This window comes from Alligator mississippiensis, chromosome 2 (genome assembly GCF_030867095.1).
Source record: "Alligator mississippiensis isolate rAllMis1 chromosome 2, rAllMis1, whole genome shotgun sequence".
Taxonomy (NCBI): Eukaryota; Metazoa; Chordata; order Crocodylia; family Alligatoridae; genus Alligator; species Alligator mississippiensis.
The window spans coordinates 63954767-63979254 of record NC_081825.1 but is presented as its reverse complement, the minus strand read 5'-3'; the positions used below and the strand labels follow the sequence as shown (position 1 = coordinate 63979254).

The following is a 24488-nucleotide window of genomic DNA, read 5'->3' as shown; positions in this document are numbered from 1 at the left end:
ATGACGCTGTCAAAAATTAAAAAAAAAAATCATCGTTAGAACATGCTAAATAAAATAAACATACAAACCCAATTAAATTTCTTAGTACAAGGCTTCTGAGAAGAGCCTTTCTATCCAATGGATTTCATTTAATTCACTGAGTAACAGAGATGAAATACTACGTTACAACAGATTTTTCTCTGACCTATTAAAACATATGTCTGAGGGTTTTTTTACTTAAGAATTTGATCTAAAACCACCAAGATCCCTGTATTTCAACAAAGCTGATGTATCAATTACCAGCCACATACAGACATATGTAGACTTTCCAGTTTCTATTTACCTCCAGCATCAATAACTAAAAGCTAATTTTAGCCAACAGTTCATTTTAACCAATTTTCTCCATCATCTTCCCAAGAGAGCAGTAAGAAGCAAGTGCATCTTCCACCAGCTATACCTTTAATATTGCCAGGAAAGTCCTGGCAAGAGTGAAATCAATGACAAGTTTCCCCCCAACTTCAATGGAGGTAAGATTTCATCCTGTATGCTTTATTACAAAAAAAGTTGAATATCAGTTGCTCTGGGACAGTATTAAGAATGGATAAAATTAGATTGTACCTACAAGGCATCTTACATATCAATCTCTGTTACATCCTATAAATCTGTATACAACTTCTCACTGGTTAAGTGATTTGAAAACAAATACAACTTGAAATATCCATCAAAAATTAAGACTGTTGTTGAACAGTAAACCTTGCTCACTGGCATGAAATAGACTTACTTATTTTTCAAGTCACTGTTTCTAACAAATACTAATTTAATCTACAGGTCTGATTTCTACTTTGTGTAGTCATTTGTCCTCATGCAAGTAGAGACCATGGTAAATCTAGAAAACAACTATTCATATTTAATTGTACAAGACATCCACCTTGCTCAGGCAGAAGGAGTGGGGGGAGGAGTGGAAATCAGACCTGAATCTTTAATCCCTATAATTTAAAAAAGTTAAATACTCAGTTCTCCCTTGTTTCAGATATAAATGAAGAGATTCACAACATTATACAAGCTTTACATCAGCCAAGGTTCTCAAGACAGACAGTGATTGTTAAGAGATGCTTATTACTCTGCTTCTTTATTAAATAAAGTTATGTTTACAGGCCATCTCATAGAATCCAAATGCATTTTATGTAGTTTTAAAATAATTGTGCACTAGATGAATACAATCAGGTAGTCTGCAAAACAATGATGCAAGAAACTGCTACGTCTACTGCCAAGCTTGTCCCCCTCCGTTACACTAATGAGACTAACAGAGCTAAACTTTCAATATAAATATGGAACAGAAAACAAGTAAATGAACAAATGGCTGCTTTGTGCATATATTACAAATGAAGAATAGTCTTAGGTCATGCTAAATTCTGGAAACATGTACATTCAAGATATGAATGAAACCCTAGTATAAAGGACACATTGTAAAGAGGAACATAAACACATGTAGGCAAAATACAGCCCTGAGCTGAATCTGGCCTGCTAAGGGATTTTATATGGCCCCACCTAGCCCAGGCATGGGGAGAAGCCTGGGTCACGGCACATGCACCCAGTCCTGCCACCCCTGGGTGTGTGGCAAAGCAGGGGCACCACTGCAGCCTGACTCTTTGCCAGAGACAGGGGCACTAGAAAGAGAGAGTGAGCAGGTGGGGTTCTCTATGGAGTCTGGCCCATGATCCCAGTGGGCAGGGTGAGCTTGGCCAAGTGGATGGGATGTGGCCACAGGCAAGTACAGAGCAGCATCTGGTGTGGGGAGCAGATCACAGCTCTGCCCCAGGCTCAGGCCCCACACTGTCACCACCCTGCAGTCCTGGCCCCAGACCCACCCAGCCATCCCATTCCTGGATGCCACTCCCTGACCACTTGCAGACCCATTCCATCAGCCTGGCCAAGCACACCTCACCTGTAGGATACCCTGTCTGCCCACCCCACGCCCTGTGGTGGTTGTAGGGAAGACAGCCGGGTGCTGGAGAAGACCAATTGCCACCTCAACCCTCCCCATTAGGTCAGCATCCCCCCTCACTGCTCGGAGCCAGCACGCCCGACCCCAGCCCACAATAGCTCACCAAAACTTCCTACATGGCCCTCCAGTATTGCCTACCCTTGTGTTAGAAGGAAGTTATATAGCAGCTCTTAAGAAGGAAGGAGCAATAGCAACTTGTAGAGCAGTAGAAAATGGGTAGAAAAATATTATCCATTTGGATTATACTACATGTCACTTCCGCAGTATGATGGAGAAGCATGCATTATAAGAAACATTTCTGGGTGCTGACTTTACTCTGAATTGCCATCATCCTTTTTATCAGGAAAGGAACCCATATTAAATACTATATATATGATGTCAGCTATCTTGTAAGCTCAGCTGCCACACCACATGGAAGCATCAAAGCATTTGCTGCAGTGTTAGTATTTCACTAAGAGAAACAAAAGTGTCAAACATTAAACAGATTTTATGGAAATGACTAGCAAGGTAGCATATTTAAATTCAAGGGGACCCCCCCCCCACACACTTAAATGACAGCATTAGAGCGTAGTGTATTATTTCCCACCCTTTTTTGGTCTCATAAAGAACTATGGAGCCAGATTTTCAAAACAGGATAGTAATAATTAAGTTGACGACCGACTTCTTAGACTTATAGTTCTTCTCCCCCCCCCCCCCCTTTTTGTGAAAAAGGAAAACATTTATTTAAACATCTGAAAGAGGATTATGCAGACTAACTTCAGGCATCTACAATCTTGGCCCTTAGTCCACAATATCTTATTAGTTAGAGGTGCATGTATTTTTAAACTTACGCTACCTTTTAACAGAAACATTTATAAAATATTAGCCTAACTACTTTTACTTACTGGTTCTCAGAATTTTAACTCATACCTTCCCTACACAGAAAATAAAAGAACGCCAAAGAAACATTCTTGCTCGTTTTCCCTACAGTTCCTTAATAACAAAGTTTGTTTTGAATAATTGCTTATTATTTATAGTCACAAATTATCTGAAATATTATAAGTCCATTATTATTCTTAAATATCATGTTTAAATGCATTAAAAGCCATCTGAAAGTTAAACCTAGCAATAGGTTTAATACGTATAGAGCCCCATACAAACCTATATCATGGATCGCACCCTGCTTTCATGCTAATGCAGGAGACATTATAGTCTGCAACAGCACCAACCAGTCCTACATGAGTATCAGTGAGAACAGCACCTGGCCTTATATGTTGGACTACTTTCTCATTACAAGTGTAAACACAGTTCCAAGGAGGAGTGCTAACCATGAAAAGGGTTCAGATTATTTTTAAAAGCAGTGTTGCTAAATAAGTCATGCCAAGAAGCAAGATTTCGTTTTTGGCATGAATGTTTATTGCTCCAGAATTATCCTTCAACAACACTGTTGAGTGAAACATAAAACACACGTATGCATGCTTTTGGAGAGTTTGCCCACTTGTCTGAATAAATAAACCAAAGAAGTTAAGTGTTGACAAAAGGGAATTTTCAAAAGAAAGCACGAGCTTCCTGGCAGCACCCTTATGGAGTGGGCTAAAATAAAACCACATTCAAGACACATAACATGTCACTCCAGAATTAAAACCATCAGGGTCTAAAGACTGAATTTAAAACACTACGACAGCGCAAAGATTAGTCAAGGAGCTAAGGCAGGGAGGGGGTACAATTTCCCTTTTTAAAATAGAATGAGAAGTTTTGAAGTAACAGTCTCTTGCATCCGCACAGGAAGAGCATGCAAGGTGCCCTGACCCAAATCCAAGCTGCTGGAAACAAAAACAGAACGAGATACATGTTCATTTCCCTAATGGAAAAGGGGTTGGGAGGTGAAGAAAGAAAGAAATATTATACACACTGTATTATACCTAGTGTATATATAATACATATTATGTATAATAATATGCATACTATATACAGGTTTCCCTCACCAACCGCAGGGGTTAGGTTCCTGAAAGTTCCCGTGGTTGGCAAAACCATGGTTGGTAAGACAAAATACTTACGGGAAAAATGGGATTAGGGACTTGAATATGAATAATAAAGACACATACAGTGTAAAAAAATCTTTTTTTTATATTCGCCACATTCCCTCTATGTGCTAGATGATCCAACAACTCCAATTTTGTTTCCAAGGATATCACTTTTCTTGCCGTCTTCACAAATTGGTCACCTTCACCACTCACTTGCTTACAGGCCATCCATGATTAAGGGCAAAATGCAAAAATCACAAAGAAATCAGGAGAAAAATGTGGAGCATCTGCAACTGGATGTTAACAGCGTGAAGAATAACATGAGACTGAGTGTGAGGAGATGGGAGCGCCACGGGGGCTAGCAAAAGCGTGGGGTGATTTGAAATGGCAGGAGGCAGGCTGATGGGCCACCATGGAAAACCGTGGATACTCCAAACTGTATACCGTGGTAGCCAAAATGGTCTATAGAATATTAAACGTGGATACTCAAAACCATGGTTGGCGAGGGAAACCTGTAAGTTATATACACTACAGTAGAGTATATATACACACACCGTATGTCATACATTACTATTTAATGCTATATAAGTATAATACAGATATATGAAACTAAACCTAAATATATAGATAGATCTCAATCTAATAGAGATCCTATCTATAGACAGATCTAATAGACAAATATACATCTAGACAGATATAGATCTAATATAGATGTAGACAGACCTATACAGACCTAGTTCTGTAGTTCTAGGTCTAGCTATATTTTAGGGTTAGTTTAATGTGTGTATAAACATATAAGTAGACATATATGCATACGCCCATACATAATACCATATATATATATATGCGCACACACACACATATATATTATCCTTTTTTTTTTTTTTAATCCCGATTTGCTTCATGTGGCTCCCAAAGTACCGCTCTGGGCTACATGTCGTTGCGGGTCGCTGTGCCCCGGCCCCTGGGCGGGCGCACCTGCCCGCTCCCACCACTCGGCCGCCGCGGACGGGTTGCCCCGCTCGCGCCTAGTGCGGGTCCCTTGGGCTGGGCGCGCCCAAGCCCCTCCCCCCGGCAGCCACCGCCCCGGGACCGGCTGAGGCGAGGCCGGGGGACGCGAGCCCCGTGCCGGGCCGGGCCGGGCCGGGCCGGGCGGGGGCGGCGGTCCTAACCTCCTTCTTCTTCTGGCCGCCCCCGAGCGGCGCGCAGAGCAGCAGGAGCAGGAGGAGCGGGAGCGGCGCGAGGCGCGGCAGGATGCCACCGACCGACAGGTACCAGCGCCCGGGCGCGCGCGCTCCCCGCGCCATGTTGCGCCCCCGCAGAGCACCTGCGGCCCCCACGTCGTCCCGCAGATTGGGCCGTGGCGCTGGCCAATCAGGACCGGCCCGCAGCGCAAAGGCGTCTGGGAATGGTAGTTTCCCGCCTCCTTCTCGGTAGCCGGTGGCTCACTTGCGAGGCCTCCGGAGGGAGGTGGGGGTGCGGCTTCCTGGGGGGCACCTGCCTGCGACCGACCGCAGCGCCTGGAGGGACCCGGGCAGTGCCCGCCTGTCCCGGGCTCTGCGCAGCTAGGCCGGTAAAAGATGCTGCCCACTGCAGAGGATGAAGCTCAGCCCCGGTCATGGGACTGGGATGCAGCCCGTGGGGCAGCAGGACTGACCAGCATGACAAGCCAGGGGCCCTAGGGCTTTGGACCTGACAGTCCCCAACCACCCTGCAAGTACAAGCTGCCCCTGACTTCTCCCCAGCTGCACCACCCCGTTCCCTTCTCAGTGCTGTCCCCTATTCTGGGTGCTCTAATTTACCCCATTCCAGCAGGAATGGGCCGCTACCCCTGCACGAGCTCCCCCAGCTCCGCCACCGCTGTGAATCTGCACCGTAAGCAGTACAAAGCAGCTTAGAGCTGTAATTTTCCCAGGTGGTCTTTTGACAGGTTGCACCATCTGCAGGAACAATTGGGCAGGCAGCCAGAAAATGTATGAGCAACGCTTTCCGAAGTGTGCATGGCCACCTCCGTTAATGGGGTGTCTCTAGAAAGAAGAGGGAGTATTGAGGCGTTCGTAGTGCTTACAATCACAAATAGGAAAAGCTCTAACAAACCGGACCCTTATGCAAACAGAGAGACTGCTGTCCTATGGAAATTCAACTTTAGTTCTAGTGCACCCACAACTTAATGTTACTGAAGTTAAGAAAATTAAGGAACGCCGCAAACAGTAGGAAATGCAACTACTAAAGTTCCCTAAACATCCCAAATGTGGGTCCCTCATGTGTTACAATACAGTCTTCAAATACATGAATATATGGCACTTTTCCCTTACAAAACCTCTTCTTCTGTTAGTGCACAGGAAAGGAAGCAGTGAAGTTGCTAATCAAAAGTTACTTAATATTTTCTTTCTACTTGTTGTTCAGTGTCTTTCTTGAGAGATAAAAGATAAAAGTATCACAAATGTTGGGTGCCTGGTTTGAGAGGCCTAGGACATGGTGTTTCATAATCTTCCATTGACTTCTGTTGGTGCTATGAGAATCTGGTACTTTTGCAAATACAGTAGAACCAAGACCATTCACGTTCAGATAGTTCAAAACCTACTTAAGAGCTCTCCAGGAGAGTGTTGCTGGAGAGCTCCCAGTGGTGTTTCCCTGAAATTAAGGAACTGTTAAAGAGAGGGTTGGAGATAGCTGGAATCACACAAGCAGTGCTCCACACCTACAGCTCAGAAAACCCCCTGGACCACTTCCTACCTATGTAGTCTTCTGAGCATTTATGTACCTTTCAGCAACAGCCCTCTGTAATGTATTGGTCTTTCACTCTCAGCTGCCTCCAACCTGCATACACCTTCTTCTGCCCTGCCCAGAGTAACAGGTATTGTGGATATTTCTGACTGGTGGGACATGAGATGTGCATTACTATGAAACTATTGCTAGCATGTTACTGCCCTAACTAGCCCTGGACTAGACAGGTAAAGATATCCACCTCTTGATCTGTCATATTGGTACCAGAAATGGAATGTGGTCTGACAAACCAAGATTTGTTTTACAGAGACCCCAACCTGGAGAACAAACCATAGCTCTGATTTTCCCCTAGATCAGGGGTGGGCAAAATATGGCCTGTGGGCCAGATTCAGCCCACAAGGCCATTCTCTCCGGCCTGCGGGGCCCCTAAAAAATTTAGAAAATTTATATTTATCTGCCCTTGGTTCCTGTCAAAAATGAAAAGCGACCCCTCACCCACATTGCAGCTGCTTGCACCTGGCATGGGGCTGCCTGTGCCTGCTCTGGACAGCCCCACATGGGCTGTGAGCAACTGCAGCAGGGAGCACCAGCCATGGGGCGGGGGAACAGCCACTTTCCCTCCACCCCCCCCCGTGCTCCGCTTTTCCCCGGGCTCCTTCCCGGCGCAGGAAAAGCAGCCTCTTGCCCACCCTGTGGCCAGCATCCCACACTGCAGCCACTCGCAGCCTGCCTGGGGCTGTCCAGAGCAGGTGCAGACAGCCCCACACAGGCTGCAAGCGGTTACAGTGGGGTCACCGGCCACGGGGCAGGCAAGGGGCCACTTTTCCCGCCCCATGCTCAGCACCACCTTGTAACTCAGCCCCAGTGCCAGCCTGGGCCCTGAGCTGGCTCTGGGCTCGCCCATTGGGGCTGCACATGGTGACAGCAGCTGCAGCCCCCCCGCTTGCCGCACCAGGCAGTGTTTGCCACTGTCACCACTGGGCTGCCCAGTGCACAAGCGCTAAGCGGGCAACTGCAGCCAACACTGCCCAACGCAGCAAGTGGGGGGGCCACAGCTGCTGCCGCCACGCACAACCCTGATGGGCAAGCCCAGAGCCAGCGTGAGGCCCAGGCTGGCAGCAGGGCCAGGTTACAAGCTTGTGCTGAGCGCAGGGAAAAGCAGCCCCTCTCCCACACCGTGGCTGGCGCCCCACACTGTAGCTGCTTGCAGCCCGTGTGGGGCTGCCTGTGCCTGCTCCAGACAGCCTCATGTGGGCTGTGAACGGCTGCAGCAGGGAGCTTCGGCCATGGAGTGGGCGAGGGGCCGCTTTTACCCATGCTCAGCACCACCTTCTTCCCTGCCAGTGAGCAGGGGGTCGGGGCTGTGCACTGCCTCACGCCTGTACCACGGGGCTGGGGGGCACTGGGAGTGAGTGGGCAGGGAGACAGTGGGAGCATGGGGCCCACACCAGTGTCCTGAGGCCAGTGCCAGTGGGGCCCAGAGCAGGGTGGCAGGATCACAGGGTCCCAGCCGACAGAGGTGCTATGGAACCGGGCCAGCTCCCCTCTTGCCCAGCCTGGCTGCACAGACCCCTGCCAGCCTGTGCCCTGCTTTGGGCCCCACTGATGCTGGCCATGGGACATTGGTCCCAAGACATTGGGACATTGGTCCCAAGATGGTGACCAGGGGGTGGAGCACCTGTCAAGGGGCGGGGCTACCCACGCCACCCTCAACAGCCTGCCAAAACTGGGTAAGGGGCCCTCCGCCCAAAATAATTGCCCGCCCCTGCCCTAGATGTCCCCTGTCACTTAAGACCTTGCTCATCTGCTTGACACCAATTACCCCTCCTGGGGAACAAAACACTATTTATGAAAAAGTTATTTTTGATTAGTGTAAGCCTAGCTCATGCATGAAATGAATTTTGCTACAAACATGGAAGTAGAGAAGACAAAAGGTAAGTAGTCTACCCATTTTCAAATGAGCAGGGAGATTGAGGAGATAGAGGACAACAGTCTGTAGAAATTAACCCAGCCAGAATTAGCTTGAAACCAACTTTAGGGAATGGGGTAAGAAAGCATTAGTCTACGCTATGCTTTTATCAACAAGAGGGTTTTTTTGTTTGTTTTTTTTGTTTACATTTTTCCAAACTTCAGTCAAATGAATACCATTTGCATCCTTGTTATAATGTAACCAAGTTCAAACTATTTGAGATCAAAAGTCAAGGAGTAAATTCCAGATAATGTTATCTACATTAAAGATACCTTCCCAGTTCACCCTGTCTTTATAATAAGGGAAGTCTAACTCAGAAACGTTGAACTATAGCCACAGCAGTATGTCTTGTGGAGAGAAGAAGACTCTCCTTTAGGCAGATTCCAAAATATTTATGGCTTTATAGGTTATTAAACTCCACCTACAGACCAACAGGTAACCTGTGAAGGTCACTGAGTATTGGTAACATGCATTCTGAGCAAAACATTACTCTGCTGACCACTGGTAGAGCCATTCTCACCCTCAAAGGGACCCTTGGATGCTAAAATGCTAATATGAATCTTGACCACAAACAGACTTTAGAAACCAATTAACCCTTGCAGTTGACATGGACCATTGTTCAAATGTAAGAATTAACAAGCCTTGTCATTCCTGTTTCATAATTTTTAACATTTCCTAATCAAGTTAAATCTATTCTTCCCACTAGCCAATTTCTAAAAGCAAATTTCTAAATATAATTCTCTAGCCATCACTGCTAAGTGAATGTTATTTAGCTAAACACAGGTGAATTCTGATGTAGGCCATAATGCCTTGGAGGGGAAAGAGAATATTAAGTCACCCTGCACAAAGATTGCAGGGGTGATATAAATATTACAAGGATTCAGGGGAAAAATTAGGGGGCTGGAAGAAATGCTAGGAGTGCCAGGTGAATAGCAATGTCTACTTTACTGGCCTGATGTTTTGTTTAGATATAAAAAAGTATAATTAGTATAATGTCTGCAACCAGGCAAATCTTTGATCTAGCAAGTAGTGTTATCACTGCATTGTGATGTATGTAGACTGAATCAGGACAAATATTATTACTATGAAAAATGTGTTATCAGTTCCCTGTCTCGATGTTTTTATTCTGATTTGATTGGGGGGGTGTTTGATTGCTTGTTAATTCTGTGGGTTTGGGTTTTTTTTCCTTAATGCTATACTGAAATGTGCTTTACCAGTAAGCAAGGGCATGACAGCTATAATATTAATTCAATGTAGAAATAGTTTTGAGTAGAAATTGAAAGTTGGAGTTATACAACAATGTTTATTGCACTTTATTACCATTCAAGAATATTGGAGTTGGAAAAGAGAAACCAAAGAAACTCAGAATTTATGTAATAAATCCACAATGAGCCACAGAGTCATGCTCAGAAAACCACCTAATATTAATTCTGCCCTATTGTAATACAACAATATACAATCCCCAAATTAACTCAAAACATATTTTATAATTTGTCCTCAGGACAAATGTTAAGTTGGACAGCTTTAAATGAGATAAGTTAGTTAAAAGAGTGATAGTGGAACTATTGACTTGATTCATGGACCAGCTGTCTAACTCCTACCCATGAACATCTGGCCTGGAAAGTTATTTGGCATTTTTTTAATGTTGGTAAATAACAGCACAATAAAATCTGAAGTCTATGACTATGGACATCTGTAATTTAAAAAATGTAGTAAGCAGAGGAATGGCATCATAATCTATTTCTATCCAAATATATGAATTAGCCATATATTTATGTAAAAAAACAAAAGAATTGACAAGTGACTTTAATACCAAAGGATATTTTAAGGATGTAGATTTGCTTATATATTAACTTTTGACTCTAAGTAAAGATCTAAAGCAAAAGGTTGTGAATTTGAATGTAATCTTTCTTGAGTTTATGGAGATATAATATATACATTTATTATTTTCAATACCCACACAGAAAGTGAACTGCAAGGGAATGCATTTTGAAGTACAGTTATTACAGCTATTCTTCAAAGATCCCTGAAACATTACAACCTATTTAGTTGCACTTCTTGATAACTGTTTAGTGTAGTCGACTGTTGTTTTCTCTTTTCAAATAAGAGCTTTGGATTTTATTTTCTGCTGTTAATCATATAAATGTTATGGGTAATTTAACAGAAAAAGGAGTTTAAGTTGATTGCCAAGTAATTTCATCCAAAAATTGTGAAAATTTATTGTCTTGAAAAATGGTAGGGCAGATCTTGATACCTATCTTGATAATTGCCACACTTCATCCCAAGGCAGGGATGTGACCTAACACTTGTTTAATCATAAAAGATTCTTATTATGCCTTGGGGGACATCTTGAGAATGGATTAGCAAAATACATTTATTAAAAATATATATTTTATTAATAAAAGTGAGAAATATAACAATAACACAAAACCAGAACACAATCAGGCAGTAAATAAAGTTTACAAGAGCCACAACCTCTGCTGTCTGTATCTCAATGGAGAACTTTCCGCAGAAATTTAGAAGATGCCTTGCAAGAGCATTGCCAGGAATTACATTTAATTAGATATGTCATTGTAATAATTAACGGCTATTGAAATGCTATTTATTCTAAAGTAGTGATACCTCCCCTGTTAAACAACAGATTGTTCATACTCTCTGCTTCTGCAGAAGAGACATAAAACAGCACATAAATGGGCAAAATGATGTTATTTAAGGAATAATACATGATGCTTCACTTGTTGTGGGTAACCTAAACAATGTATAGATGAGTAAGAGGGAGTAACCATAACTGTAGTGCTCTGAAACAGAGTATTCTTGAATGGCTTAATTTAAGCTGTTCAGCTGAAATAGTGATGTATCCTATAAACTCACCATCTTACCTGAAAAACAGATCTTGCAACAGGCAAACTAATTCATACGGAGAGTCTCAAATTTGTATTCAATTTCAACTTATCATTTTTTACCAAATTTAGCATCTCCTTTTCAGGAGTACACAGATAAAATAGCATTTTCAATGAAATTATTGTCAGAAAAATGTAAACATTAACTCTTGGAAATGCTTTCATAATCTTCATTTACCAAAGATGCTGAAATGTCAGTGATGTCATAGGTTAAGTACAGAAGTTCAAAAAGCCCAAGGAGGAAGTGCTCTAAGTTTTGCACTTTACTCTACGTGTCCTAGGTTAGGTTGGACGGGAACAAAACAGGCCTTCTACCTACCACAGGGGATGGGAGCAAGGTACCTGCACTGGCTGAGGCCAGCAAGCTGGTGGGCGATTCAGCACACCTCCCAGCAGCTGGGCCACCCTGACTGGCTGGCCTGGCCCTCTCCCCAGCCCTGTCTCCCCCTTCAGTGGTCAGCTTTCAGCAGCAGCCAGGCAGGGCACCCCCACCTCTGCTGGCTGGCTCATGGAGGAGGGTCTGGGCCTATGCAGGAGGAGCACCTGTTCCCTCACTAGTGCACCAAGCCCAGTGAAAAACCTCCAAGCCCCAGAGATCACGGCAGCTGTGATCCCCAGGGTCCAGGGGGTTTCATGCACCCTTGAGCCCTAGAGATCATGGCTGCCATGATCCCTAGAGCTTGGGCTTGTGTGAAACCCTCAGGCCCTAAGAAATGCAGCTGCTGTGATCCCTAAGCCTTAGGGGTGTGTGAAACCCTCAGACCCTGGGGATCAAGGCTGTCATGATTGTGCTTTAGGGTTTTTCACTGGACACAGTATAATCTCACCATGGGGAGCAGATGACCCTGCTGCATGGGCCTGGCCCCACCACCCCTGCATGAACTAACTAGCACAGGTTGGGGTGTCACTGCTGCAGCCCAACCCCCACTGAGGACAGGTGCAGGCAAGAGCCTGTTAGCGGTGCCGGGCAGTGGCTGGGAAGACAAGCTTGGCCCCCGTTGGGCAGACCCGAGCTGTGGGGGTGGGAGCCGGGACCAGGACCAAGGTGGGGCTCCATTCCCCCTGTGGCTGAAAAGCAGAGGTTGGGGATGGGGAGGGGGAGGAGGCAGCAGGGTTAAGGTGAACAGCCCTGCAGCCTGGCCAAGCCAGGCAGACAAGGGAAAAGCTCCCACAGGGCAGGCTTGGCTCCTACTGAGTAGACCCTAGCTACGGGAGCCAGGGCCAGGTAGGGGGTAGGGGTTAGTTCTCGCCATTGCCCATCCCCTTTGCTGCTGCTGGCCAGGCTGGGAAGCAGAGGCTTTGCTGCCTCAGCTCTGTGACAGCCTAGGAGTGAGGCCAACCAGGCTCAGCTGGAGCAGACGAAGGGGAGCAGAGGCTAGGTCACCTGCCCTGCGAGACAATGTTAGTGGTGGGCCCGCAAAGCATCCTGGAATGCTAGGGGACTGCAACCTAACTTGATTCAGGAGGAGAACTGGTACTGACATTTGATAGACCTCTTTAACCTAAATCAATTATGTCTGATACTACATGGGTCCACGTCTATCTTAGACCAGGTTCCACCATTTTGAACCTAGTCTATGTGCACTGAACTTCCATTCTGTTACAGGTTTAGACCAGTTTCTAATCACTTATACTATTTTCTATGTAGTTTCAGTCCCGAGCCATAATGTCAGAGAAGCAGTAGCAAAGTTTGAGTGCAAAGCTACTTCTTGATATGTGATGTGTCATCTTTCTTCTCCATCTATACCTTATTTTCAAAGGAGATTAAGAGAAACAAAATGAGATGAGAGTGCTTAGAGCTAATACAAAAATTCAGAAATAGTTATATTTTACATTTTATTTTATTTTTCTTTCCTAGTTTTACAGAAGGAAAAAGATGCATGCCTTTCAGAGGCATGAGTTAATCTAAATATAAGATGCTATCATTTTTTCATTGTCTCAACACCTGTATTGTATCATTTTACTAAGAACTTCAGATCATGACTATGAAATCTATTTTCAGTAGAACTATAAACCTTCAACTTCATGGTCATATTACTTTTGTCTACGATACATAATTTTTCCCCAACATCTTTAGAGTTAGAACTTTAAATCTTTCTTATATTTGCTTAATGTTATGGACTATTCTTTTAGTTCTGTCAAAACTTAGTAGAGGTGAGTGGAAATTTTGTTTCTACAAAATTTCTATTTCCTAAAGAAATAGAAAGTCTTTCAGATTTTAAAATATTTTTTTTATTCCAAACATTCTTAAAGAGAGAGGTTTTCAAATTACATAGTCAGCAAAATTAGTATTATATTTCCTTCTTAACTTTCCTTTTATTTATAACTATCTATTATTTCTGAAATTAGAAAAGAAGTTAAATAGTCATTAACAGATTAGGAATTCCTGATCTAATATACCACATTTTCTCGCATACAATATATATCAGAATATAATATTTTTGTGAAAGGTAAAATGATGAAAAAAAGACTTTTCACAAGTTATGACTGAATGGATCAGGAGCAGAGGCTAATTTTAAGCTGAAAATCTACCTGTTGCTGAAGACTGGTCTCCATGGATGGATCTATGATTTTGAGAAGACCTATAGTCTCTAAGGCTGTGAAATAGGCTGTGATATAGGTGGAAAGACCCAGAATCAGTTAGCAGACAGCTAAGGAAGCTCAATTTGATTAGTGGAATATGAAGACTGTTAAAAAGGAGAGCAAACTGTTAATGCCTCTGAAGTGAATTCAAATTAGCCACTAAATCAATTGACTCCCTCATCTGCCTGACTTGGAATACCACTGCTGCTGCACTATGAAGTAGGAATTAAAGCAGAGTGTTTCTCCTCTTCTTCCATTTAGAAGTCTTAAAAATTCCAAAAGCCTCCAATCTGCACTGTTGTGGACTTTATGGATTTTAACAGGGGCTGGGTTTCCTACTTAAGCCACTGTACCTTGTGTACCTTATGAAGCTCATAAACCCTTACCGTCAGTCCTATGTGGCTCTTGAGTAAATCCCTTAACCTGAGCTGAAGCAAAATTTGCAATCTCCATAATAGAAAAAACATGTAGGTGTGTGTATATATATGTGTGTGTGTATATGTATAATACCTTGACTTAAGCAAGGCGTTTGATATGGTCTCCCACAACATTCTTGCAAGCAAGCTAAGGAAGTACAGGTTGGATGAATAGACTGGACTGTAAGGTGGATAGAAAACTGGCTGGATTGTCAGGTTCATAGGGTAGTAATCAGTGGCCCAATATCTAGTTGGCAGCCGGCATCAAGTGAAGTGCCATAGGAGTCAGTCCTGGGGTTGGTTTTGTTCAATAGCTCCATCAATGACATGAAAGATGTGACAGAGTGCACCCCCAGCAAGTCTGCAGATTACACCAAATTGAAGCATAGTAGTAGATATGCTGGAAGGTACAGCTAGAACTCAGAGAGACTTTGATGTATTGGAGGATTGAACCAAAAGACGTCTCATGAGGTTCAATAAGGAGAAGTAAAGTCCTGTACTTAGGACAGAACAATCCCATGCACCAGTACAGGCTGGGGACCAACTGGGTAAGCAGTAGCTCTGCAGAAAAGGGCCTGGGGGTAACAGTGGACAATAAGCTGAATATGAGCTAACAGTGTGTCCTTGTTATGAAGAAGTCTAATGGCATACTGGGCTGCATCAGTAGGAACTTTGCCAGCAGATCAATGGAAGTGATTCTTCCCCACTATACAGCATTGGTGAGGCCACATCTGGAATACTGCCTCCAGTTTTGGGGCCCCCACTAGAGAAAGGATGTGGACAAATTGGAGAGAATCTAGCAGAGGGCAATGAAAATGGTTAGCGGGCTGAGGCACATGACTTATGAGGAGAGGCTGAGGGAACTGGGCTTATTTAGCCTGGAGAAGAGAAAATCGAGGGGGAATTTAATAACAGCTTTCAACTACCTGATGGGTGGTTCCAAAGAGGATGGAGCTAGACTGTTCCCCATAGTGGTAGCAGATGACAGAACAAAGAACAATGGTCTTAAGTTACAGCAAGGGAAGTTTAGGTTAGATATTAGGAAGAACTCTCTCATTAGGAGGGTAATAAAGTACTGGAATAGGTTACCCACAGTGGAATTTCCATCCTTGAAGGTTTTTAAGACCAAGCTAGACAAAGCCTTGGCTGGAATGATCTACTTGGGGATGAATCTACTTTGAGTAGAGGGATGGACTAGATGACCTCCTGAGGTCCCTTACAACCCTAATTTTCTATGATTCTATGTGTGTATATAGGTATATGTGAGTTAAAATGTAACAGAAAATTGTTATTCAGATAGAGTTGTAACCCTCCAAGGTTGTGGTTAATATTGTCTTTGTGATTTTTAGAGGATAGTCAAAATTTGGCTCATATATTTTAGTGATGAGGACCCTTGGTATGGTTTAATAAAGATGTAATTGCAAACATAGTAGTTGATCACCTGCTGCTATTTCTTAAAACCAGTTTAATCGTATGGGAGTAAATTGTCACCCTACTGAAGTCTATGATTTTTCTTTTTTGTTACCCATTCTGCTTCAAAAACAAATAAGTTCCATTAATTTAGTAATGAAAATATTCACTCAAGAAATATAGGGTTTTTTTATTAAGACAGATTAAATGCTGGACATCAAGAAACAAATAATATAGGTAACATTTATATGATAAAAAATTATTTTGGAATGCAGCGACTCTGAAAATGACTTCGAGGACAAGCTACTAACCAAATTAACATGACTTTCCAGTGTGATATAGTGGCAGAAAGAGCTAACACAAGCAAAGGGGCATTAAGTATTGATAAGTAATCTGAAAAGGGGCTGAAAGGGACATATAGTGTCATCTATTCCAGTCTTCTGCATAAATACAGATTTCATAAATAGTATTTCTTAATACTATTGATTCATGTTGAATTTATGACTCAGTATATTCTCCAGCTCCTTCTCCCCAGTGTTAAAGCCAGGACAGATATAGTGCATTTTGTATTTGTGCACCTTACCCTTCAAACCAACCATGACTTCTCCATTTAATAATTGGCAAATTTTATTGATACACAGTGATAGCAGATAAGAATAATGCAAGCAAGACAAACAAAATAACCTCCTCAATTCTATATCTGCCGGTCCTAGGGCTGTCATAGAGCCCTCGCACTGGTACATCTGACCAGTACAAGGGCTTCACCCTGCGGTTCTGTCTTGAAAGTCAGATGTAAGCAGCCTGGAGGTTGAAGGCAGAGCACCCTCATGGTTTGGGCAAGATGGGCTATTGGTATGCCCTCTGTTCATGGTGGCCCTGGGTTTCCCCCTCAGGGGCCCTTTGCTATTCTGAAATGCCTCCTTTTCTTTCTTTTCACTCCTGTGATGACTCTTCATTCCAGGGCCTCATTGATTGGGTTCCCTGTGGTCATCACAGTGTCCACTTTCTGTCCTGACAGCATATTCCTTTGTTTCCCAAACCTGTCACATGCACATATCTTAATTTGGTCATTTACCGGTCTCCTAATTTGGTCCATCCACCAAAACCAGAAATTCCAAGGTCTGTACACTTGGTCACAGTGACGAGGCTGCAGCAGAGTCCCTTATCTCATGTTATGAGTGATCAGGGAACAGTGTAGAACACTGTTTGAATTTCGCAGCCTGTTTATGCCTGCTCCAGACATAGGGGCCTTGAATGAAATTTTGTCGCAAACAGGCTTTTAAAAACAAATTAATCCTATGGTCTAATGCATATCTACTTTAACTATAAGCAAATTCCTAAAAGCAAACCTCTAAATATAATTTTCTAGTCATCACCAGGTTTGTCATGTAAAAATGTGATTAGAATACTCTCTATTTCTTTATCCAAGTAATTAATTAAAGTGTTAAACAACAATAGACCTAGAACAAACCACTGTGGAACCCACTTGTGATATGATATCTTCATTTATGGTTATTCTTTGCTTGCAGTAATAAAAAAAAAAATGTGTAATTCTGTCTAGCCTGCATCTTTCCAGTTTAGTTATAAGAATTGCTTGTGGGACTGTGCAAAATCTCCCAAAGCAGAACTCAGTAAATGATATTCCATGCTATATGCAATTTGTGAGATAAGTACTAGAATAGCTTGCTTAGCTCTGGCATCTAGATTTTTAAATTTTTATTTAAAATTGGAAAGAACTCAGAAGAGAACAACAAGATTAATTTGAGTTCTGATACCTACCTAATGGTAAGAGACTAAGGCCCTTGCCAGATGTGCCAGTGAAGATGTGATAGATTCTGAACCACACAGTTGTGCTTCCTGCTATGCCATCATGATCTTGGGTTCCCCTGCACCACCAGGTAGCAAGCGCTCGCAGCTGAGGGCCCCATTAGCTGATCTGGGCTCCCAAGTACAGGAGTGCACAATGTGTCCCCATGGATAACAGCCCTATCAGCTCACAGGGGTTCCAGCAATAGGGACACACCCTGAGGCTGGGACCCTCATCCTGGCTACATGATTACTTAATGATGTAATAGAAACCAGCCCCAAAGTTATTACACATTTCTTTTATGTAATACCTTTCTAGCTTATCCCTTGTTTTATCACACCATTAATTGCATTAATGTGTGTCTGGTAACAACTTAAGACATGATTAACTGGTTAATCACATCTTAACTGTAACATGTGCCAGGGGCTTAATATAAGTTAATATTTAATTATCCATGAGAGAAGCATAAGGCGAGAGGATCCTGATGTACAAGTACCTACAAAAAGAGTTTTCTGATGGTAGAAAGCTTTTCAATGTACAATATATACTCATAGAGAAAGTCTATAGCTTCAGTTTCCAAAGGCTAAGATTCATTCTAGAAACAAGGTGCAAATTTTTATCAGTGATAACTGTTTAATTGAACTGACATAGAGGAATAGTAGAGTCTTCTTCACGTGAAGTCTTTAAATCAAGCCTGAAAATCATTTCGAAAGATATTCTCTACCTGAGGCATAAGTGAAACAGGAATGCCTGTATTAAATTTCATGCATTTGTGTTTGAGAAGGGAATCAAAATAGATGGTCAAAATGGTCCCTTTCTGGCCTTAAAATCTACAAATCTAAAGCTATGCATTTCTAATGTAAGGTTTACTAAGTTAATTTGTTTTTACATTAATGGATGACTTCAACTGCCTCCTCCAAACATTCAGGCTCAAAACACTGAAAACACACGACAGTTTAGTAAAAAGCTAGCAGAGTAGGAACTAAAGGGATGATTCCCATTCAGTTCAGGGACATTTTCTTTCTTTGACTGAAATTTAAAATCATTCATTAGGTTTTATTTGCAAAACATGTCTGAAGATTTATGACAAACTAAATAATTTTGAGGCATAACCTCATCATCCATGCACTTTCATGTATTTCTAATTATGAAAGAGATGTCAGACTTGTTTTCTATTCCTTTGGGCTATATTCATGATCTTATAAAATATAGTCCAATCTACAAAAGTTTGTGATACCCCCTCTACATGTTTCAGGTATTGCATAATTAACTGGTTAATTGCACAATTACCTGGAGACCAGCTACATACGCAAAGTAGCTATCACACAATAAAAAGCGCCAACCAGCTATAAAGTTACATCTTGAAGATGTGTACTAATTTTATAGATGGTCACTATTGAGTTTTACTTTCCACTTGTAGGATCTTCCCTGTGACTGGGAGCCCTGTCAGCTGACAGGATTGGGTTCCCCCTATACCAACAATAAGGTGTGATGGGATCTAACGCGCAATTGTCTAAATTATGCATTAGATCCCATCATACCATTATTTTCCTGATGTAGAGGGGGGCTAAGTGTACACATGTTCAGTGGGCAACATTTACCAATTAGATCATTCATTTATTATTATATCTGTGATACAGAATTTTCCAGACTAATTACAAAGAGTAGCATGGATATTATAGTAAAGGGAAATACTATGATGCACTATATAATCCATTTAATTGTGGGTGGAGAATAAGACATAATACATACTACCTAAAACAAGGTATGGACTCCAGTGGACAAAACCTTGGAATAGGAGAAATTCTGATCTCCTTTTGTAAAATGAGCAAGAATTATGAATTACATCTATTTATTGGGTACCTAATCCACATGGAAAACCCCCGCATTGATGTACACAGAATTTGGATAAGATCTCCAATGTATGAGCCTATGAACATTATAATCTTGCAAAAAGTCACACCAGTACCAAACTTTATAAGATCCATAAGACTTATTAGATATTCAGGATACAACCTATTCTATATGGTAGAAAGATTAGTTAAATTAACTATTTCAATACAAAATGAGTTAAAAGGTAATTTTATGTACAACAGGGCTTGAGGATTGTACTTAAGTGAACATGTAGATTTTATAGACATTAGGGCTGGAAGGGACCTCGGAAGATCATAGAGTCCAGCCCCCTGCCCAAGGGGCAGGAAGTCAGCAGGGATCATAGGATCCCAGCAAGATAAATATCCAAATGTTTCTTGAAGGCGTTCAAAGTAGGTGCTTGAACCACCTCCGGTGGCAGTCTATTCCAAACCTTGGGGGCTGGGACAGTAAAGAAGTTCTTCCTTATGTCCAGCCTGAAACGGTCATGGAGGAGTATGTAACCGTTCGATCTTGTCATCCCTTTGGGGCGCTCTGGTGAACAGACATTCCCTCAGATCCTGGTGAACACCCCTGATAAACTTATAGGCGGCCAACAGATCACCCCTAAGCCTATGCTTTTCCAGGCTAAAGAGTCCCATAGCTCTCAGCCTCTCATCATAAGGTCTGTTTTCCTGACCTCTAATCATGCATGTGGCTCTCCTCTGGACTCTCTCAAGCTTCTCCATATACTTTTTGAATTGTGGAGCCCAAAACTGGATGCAGTACTTCAGCTGTGGCCTCACCAAGGCTGAGTACAATGGGAGAATGATGTCCTGGGATTTGCTTGAGAAGCATCTATGACTGCAAGCCAGCGTTTTGCTCACTTTACTAGCCACAGCATCTGTCACAGGCCGGCTAGGCACTGTGAGTGTATCAGACGTGAGGCTGCTGCTTTCAGGATCAAGGAGGTGAGTTAGGAGCAAAGTAATGGTAAATTTACTTATAGCTTAGCATACAACAGTTAACAGAAAGGTTAATGTGACAAACAGATAGTACAGTAATAAAGAGCTAATAGTGAATGATAGCAGATAGAATGACAAAGAGTTCCCACATGGGGTTGGCAATTTATCGGCAGTCCCTCTATGCCAGGTGCGCCCCAAGTTGTTCTAGCGAAGTCAGGCGTCCCTGATCAACGCTGTCCTAGGGGTCACCGGGAAGATCCCTTGGTCAGGACCCAGTCCTCACTCACACTAGGAGTCCAGGGTCCAGGCTTGGTACAGCGATGGTCCTTCTGTCCCATCCTTCATGCTGGTCACCTGACATACGTGCTTCTTTATACCTTATCTTATGCTAATCTGTTGGCTTTAGAGCCACTCACAATCTTGCCGTATAGCTGTTACCCTATGGGATCAAAAGGTGTTAGAAATTATCATGAAAGGTTACCGCCTGAACTCGGGTTCACCCAATAAGCAAATTACACCACACTACTTTGAGGTTTGAAATTAGCATTACTCTGCCCTTAGTTTCTTATTCCTGGATTCCTTGGAATGTGCTAATTATATTAGGTGGTCAGATCTTGTTATGGCTTGACCTTTAAAAAACCTATTAGATCAGCTAATTTTGTAGCTTTGCTTATTTTGGGGGCTCAGTGGTCCCATGATCAGTGCAAACAGTTAGATTCAACATTTTGGTTAAATTGTGACAGACAAATTCCACTTGCAGGTTGCAAACTTACAAGCTTTGCATTAGCTAATTGTAACTACTTAGACTATTGCCTGAATGCCTCCAAGAGCATATATTTATTGCTCATGATAGTAACCCCTCTGGTTCTGGCTACCACAAGCATCACATTGAAGACTCATGTTCATCTTGTGGTCAATCATGATCCCCAAGTCCCTTTTGTCCCTAGTGATAGCCAGTGTAGCACTGCTGAGCCTATAAGCATGATGCGTGTTTTTCTTCCCAAGGTGGAGAACCTTGTATATTTTTGGTGTTAAACACCATCAGGTTCTTGTCTGCCCATTTCCTGAGCCTGTCGAGGTCAGCCTGGATCGCACTTCTTTCCTCAGGTTTGGATGCTTTACCCCCAAATTTGGTGTCATCACTGAGCTTGGCCAGTCTGCTTCTGATGCCAATGTCCACATCATTAATGAAGATGTTGAGATGTTGAATAATATAGGCCCAAGGACAGAGCCTTGAGGGACCTCACTGATCACAGCACACCATGACGATTGACTTCCGTCAACCACCACCTTCTGGGTCTGACCACGGAGCCAATTCCCCAGTCAGCGGATTGTGGTGAAGCCAAGACCATAGTTGGCCAGTTTTGCTAAAAGGAGATCATGGGATGCCAGATCAAAAGCTTTTTTAAAGTCAAGATATATGACATCAAGCTCTTCCCCCTTGTCCAGGTGATAGGTCACCTGGTCATAAAAGGAAATAAGATTGGTCAAGCAAGACCTACTTGTTGACAAACCCGTGCTGGCTATCCCTCAGGATTTTGCCATTAGCCAGTTTGTTGAGAATGGTCTCTTTGATAATCTTTTCTAGGATCTTCCCCAGGATAGAGGGCAGGCTGATGGGCCTGTAGTTTGCCAGATCCACTTTCCTCCCTTTCTTGAAGATAGGCACCACATTGGCCTTCTTTCAATCTTTGGGCACTTCACCAGAGCACCAAGAGTTCTCGAAGATCCATGCCAGGGGCTAAGCTATGATGCTAGCCAGCTTCTTGAGTACCCTGGTGTGTAAGCTGTCAGGGTCGGCTGACTTGAAGGTATCCAGCCTGTCAAGGTGTTCCTTCACAAGGTCAGCATTGATGGAGGGTAAAGAATCTCCCTCATGTCAGTAGTCAACTGTCCCGTCTGGTTTAGCAGGGGTCCAATGTTGCCCTTGCTTTTCCTCCGGCTCCCCACATATCTAAAAAAGGACTTTTTATTGTCCTTGATACTTGTAGCCAGTTGGAGTTCAGTCACAGCCTTGGCTTTTCTGGTTTGCTCTCTGCAGGTTTGGACTAGTACAAAATATTCCTCCTTGGAGGTGGATCCCATCCTCCATTCTTTGTAGGCCTTTCTTTTCAGATGTAGGAGGTCCACGAGTTCCCTGTAGAGCCAGGGGGGCTGCTGTGCCCTGTTGCTGCCTTTCCTCCAAGATGGGAGACTTAGCTTGTGTATCCGGGATCACTCCCTTGAGGAGTGACCACTCTTCCTGAACTCCCCTCCCCTTTGGGTCATGGTCCTTTAGGGCCTCACTGACAAGCTTCCTGAGCTTGTCAAAGTCAGCTTTCCTGAAGTTGAGGACTTCTGTATTACTGACTGACTTGCCAGCTTTATGGCAGATGGTGAAGGTGATCAGCTCATGGTCACTGTCACCCAGCTTCCCTTCGGTCACTGATAAGGTCATCCCCCGTTGCCAGTACCAGGTCGAGCAGTGCTTTGCCTCAAGTCAGCCTGTAGACTTCTTGCATCAGATAGAGCTCATCCATGCACATGAGAAAGATTTGCAACCATTCGGATTTGGCTGAGTGCTCTTCCCATGAGATGTCCGGGTAGTTGAAGTCTTCCATGAGAACCATGGACTGGGAGCGTGCGGCCTTGGCCAATTCCCTGGTGAACTCCTGGTCAAGCTCTGTAGTAGACTCCCACCATTGTGTCCCCTGTGCCGTGTTCCCTACGGATTTTAACCCAGAGGGTCTCTAGTCGTCCACCCTGGTGCCAATGTTGGCTTGGAGGAACACGTAGCTTTCCTGGACAGAGAGCTACACCCATGCCCCTTTTATCCACTTGATCTCTCCTGTACAGGGTATAGCTGTCTATATGTGTAATAAAACAGAAATCTTTTCACTTCTTAATAGAATTTGGGGCTGGATTTGTGGTGTCATGTTCATGGCTCAATAATCATTTTCATGTGGAAAGAAAAAAATAATCATTTTTTTTCACTGAATCTCTGCTATGGGCTTTAAAAATTAGTCCAGAATTGAATGGTCTCTCCCAATTGGGGAAGTATGAAAAACATGACATTTGATCTACCTTTAACACTGTGTTTATGTGATAGAGTAGTGACATAACAGGGTTTTGTAAGTCCCTGAAAGAAAGTGCACTTTGTGAAATGAAGGATGGCACTCCAACTAGTTGAATAACTATTTGGTTACCCCGGCTACTGGGGCTTGTTTTGAGCCCAAAAGAAACATAAACAAAAAGAAGAACTTTTCTCATAATTTTCTCAGTTGTCATAAGGCAGACACTCCTCTGGTTCCTTGTTCTTCCTCAGGGATTCACCCAGGGACAGCCACAGCAACTCAGACTCTCCACCTCTGGCTTCCCTGCTGCTCTTCTTCCCTTGCCTGTTATTCTCTCCAGCATCTCTGGTCACCTGACCTCCTGGGCTGACTTGGTCATATGTTGTTGCCTGGCAATCCAGCTCCCGGGTGATTAGGTATGCTGAGTGCTGGGAAGGGCAACAGCTGGCTCTCTACTAGGGATTGCCCCACAGCCACCAGAGAGGGGCCCTGGGGTGAAGGGAGTGTGGAACAAGGGGCAGGAAAGCCCCAGTGAGAGGCCGGGGATGCCCAGGTCGCCTCTTCCCAGCCCTCCTTCTAATAACAGGGTTGGAACCCCATTACAGTGATGAATCCATATCAGGTAACATAAGTCATACAAACCTACAAGTGACAAAATTCAACAGCGCTTCTTATTTATTACACGTAAACACCAAGTACAGGCAGTCCTCGGATTTACAACACAATTGGTTCCTGAAAACCACATCTTAAGTCGAAAGCTTGTAACTCAGAACCAATTTTCTCATAAGAAACAATTTTATAAATGGGGGATTGGTTCCTG

General features: G+C 43.3%; 1 protein-coding gene and 1 long non-coding RNA gene across 9 annotated transcripts in view; one reads left to right on the top strand and one right to left on the bottom strand.

The window, feature by feature from the left end:
- TUSC3 (tumor suppressor candidate 3) overlaps positions 1-5326 on the bottom strand; it is a 324556-nt gene extending 319230 nt beyond the window's left edge. For 3 of the 8 annotated variants that reach the window (XR_009459776.1, XM_059721780.1, XM_059721781.1), the window contains exon 1: positions 5160-5325. Coding sequence is in view for 7 of the 8 variants with exons in the window: in XM_059721780.1 (XP_059577763.1) it covers positions 5160-5294 (135 nt within the window). In the remaining variant the exon portion in view is untranslated. Of the gene's footprint in view, positions 1-5159 lie in introns of all 8 variants that reach the window. The other 5 variants (XM_014594993.3, XM_059721782.1, XM_059721777.1 and 2 more) reach the window with 2 other exon arrangements.
- The window catches only part of LOC132248555 (uncharacterized), a 298162-nt gene continuing 278842 nt past the window's right edge, over positions 5169-24488 (top strand). The window contains exon 1 of the long non-coding RNA XR_009459777.1: positions 5169-5258. This is a non-coding gene — a long non-coding RNA (uncharacterized LOC132248555). The remainder of the gene's footprint in view (positions 5259-24488) is intronic.